The sequence below is a fragment of the Micropterus dolomieu genome, linkage group LG05, assembly GCF_021292245.1.
Source record: "Micropterus dolomieu isolate WLL.071019.BEF.003 ecotype Adirondacks linkage group LG05, ASM2129224v1, whole genome shotgun sequence".
NCBI lineage: Eukaryota > Metazoa > Chordata > Actinopteri > Centrarchiformes > Centrarchidae > Micropterus > Micropterus dolomieu.
Window position 1 is genome coordinate 10,636,799 of NC_060154.1, and position 1,762 is coordinate 10,638,560.

At 39.6% G+C, this 1,762-nt stretch overlaps 1 protein-coding gene across 1 annotated transcript in view; it reads right to left on the reverse strand.

Moving 5' to 3' along the window:
- Nucleotides 1–1,452, reverse strand: part of rab3ab (RAB3A, member RAS oncogene family, b) — a 9,868-nt gene extending 8,416 nt beyond the window's left edge. Inside the window, exon 1 of the mRNA XM_046049664.1 lies at nucleotides 1,228–1,452. Within this exon, the coding sequence (XP_045905620.1) occupies nucleotides 1,228–1,452 (225 nt within the window). The remainder of the gene's footprint in view (nucleotides 1–1,227) is intronic.
- Between the last annotated feature and the right edge of the window lie 310 nt (nucleotides 1,453–1,762).

Below are 1,762 nucleotides of genomic sequence, written 5' to 3' on the forward strand. Positions count from 1 at the left end.
AAGAAATATGACCACATTACTCCTATTTTAGCTTCATTACACTGGCTCCCAGTATGTTTTAGAATTGACTTTAAAATTCTATTGATCACTTTTAAAGCTCTTCATGGCCTCTCGCCTTGTTATATTTCTGACCTTTTAGTCCCATACGCACCAGCACGTACCTTGAGATCCTCGGGCAGAGGTCTGTTGTCTGTTCCAGAGTCTCGACTGAAAACTAAAGGGGACAGAGCGTTTGCTGTCAGGGCCCCGAGGCTCTGGAACAGCCTGCCCGAGGAAATCAAGGCGGCTGAGTCAGTGAACTCTTTTAAGTCCCTTCTTAAAACATACTTTTATAGGAGAGCTTTTCCCGATCTTATTTGACTTTATTTTATCCCTTTTATTTTATTGTATTTTACTAATTTTATATAAAATTTTCATGCTCTTATCTTTTTTTTTTGTATTATTCTTTACACTTGTTAAAGCACTTTGTAACTTGTTTTTGAAAAGTGCTCTACAAATAAGGATTATTATTATTATTATTATTATTATTATTATTATTATTATCATTTCTGATGTTGGACAAGTGTGTGGAGGAGGGGGTTTCACCATCCAGCAAACACAAAACTTCTGACTGCAGTAAATGTATCCTCAAACTGAATTATCTTTGAAATATGCAGAGAAAAGAAAAGACAAAAGCACTTGTAATCTATGTAGTTAATGTTGATTTTTCATGAGCACTATTTGTCAACAGACAGTTAAAGTAATTGGAATAGTATTTCTTTGATACGATTATGTGCTGCATCTGATGCAGATTTTCTTGCACTACGCATTCCTTTTAATAAGCCAGCTGTGCATAATTGTAAGTGTGACAATATCCATCCATCCATCCATCGTCAACCGCATATCCTGCATACAGGGTCGCAGGGGGCTGGAACCTATACCAGACGACATTGGGCGAAAGGCGGGGTACACCCTGGACAGGCCGCCAGTCCATCACAGGAGTGTGACAATATACAGCATAAATTATCAATTGATTCCACACAGGTCTCATTTCACAGCTGTGTTTGAGTCAAATCTATTAATTTTAAGTCTTAGCTGAGGATCTTGCTATGAATAGGAGGATCATTTTATTGCATTTATTAGACTGTCAAATAAACTCTAGCCTCATAAGATACGTACATGTAAATTATAGATCTTAGATCAATTTACTCCCTTCAAGGAAACTCAGCACATCACAAGATGTCTTACCCAGATCTGTAATTTGATCCTCTTGTCATTTCTGTAGATGGTCTTCACCTTAAAGTCGATGCCCACCGTACTCACAAATGCTGGCGTGAAGGAGTCGTCGGCGTAGCGGAACAAGAAGGAGGTTTTGCCCACACTGCTGTTTCCAATGATGAGGATCTTGAACATATAGTCAAAGTTTTGGTCCGAAGACTCCTTCTGCCCATAGGTCGCTGTTGCTGAGGCCATCTTTGGACAGAGATGAAAACAAAACTTTAATCAAATGACCTCTGTGACCCCTACATGTGGCACAGCTGCTGCAACTGCACAAGCCTTTAAAATGCTGGGCACTGTGTGACCCAATATACTTCAAAGCAACTTTTTTATCTGTCAAGGGAAAAGAAAGGGCGCTGTTAAAGAAATTACATTTATTAATTTAGCTGATGCTTTTATCCAAAGCGACTTACAATTGCTATACAGGTCAGAGGTCACACGCCTCTGGAGCAACTAGGGGTTATGCATCTTGCTCAGGGACACATGGGTGGGTCAGAGTGGGGGA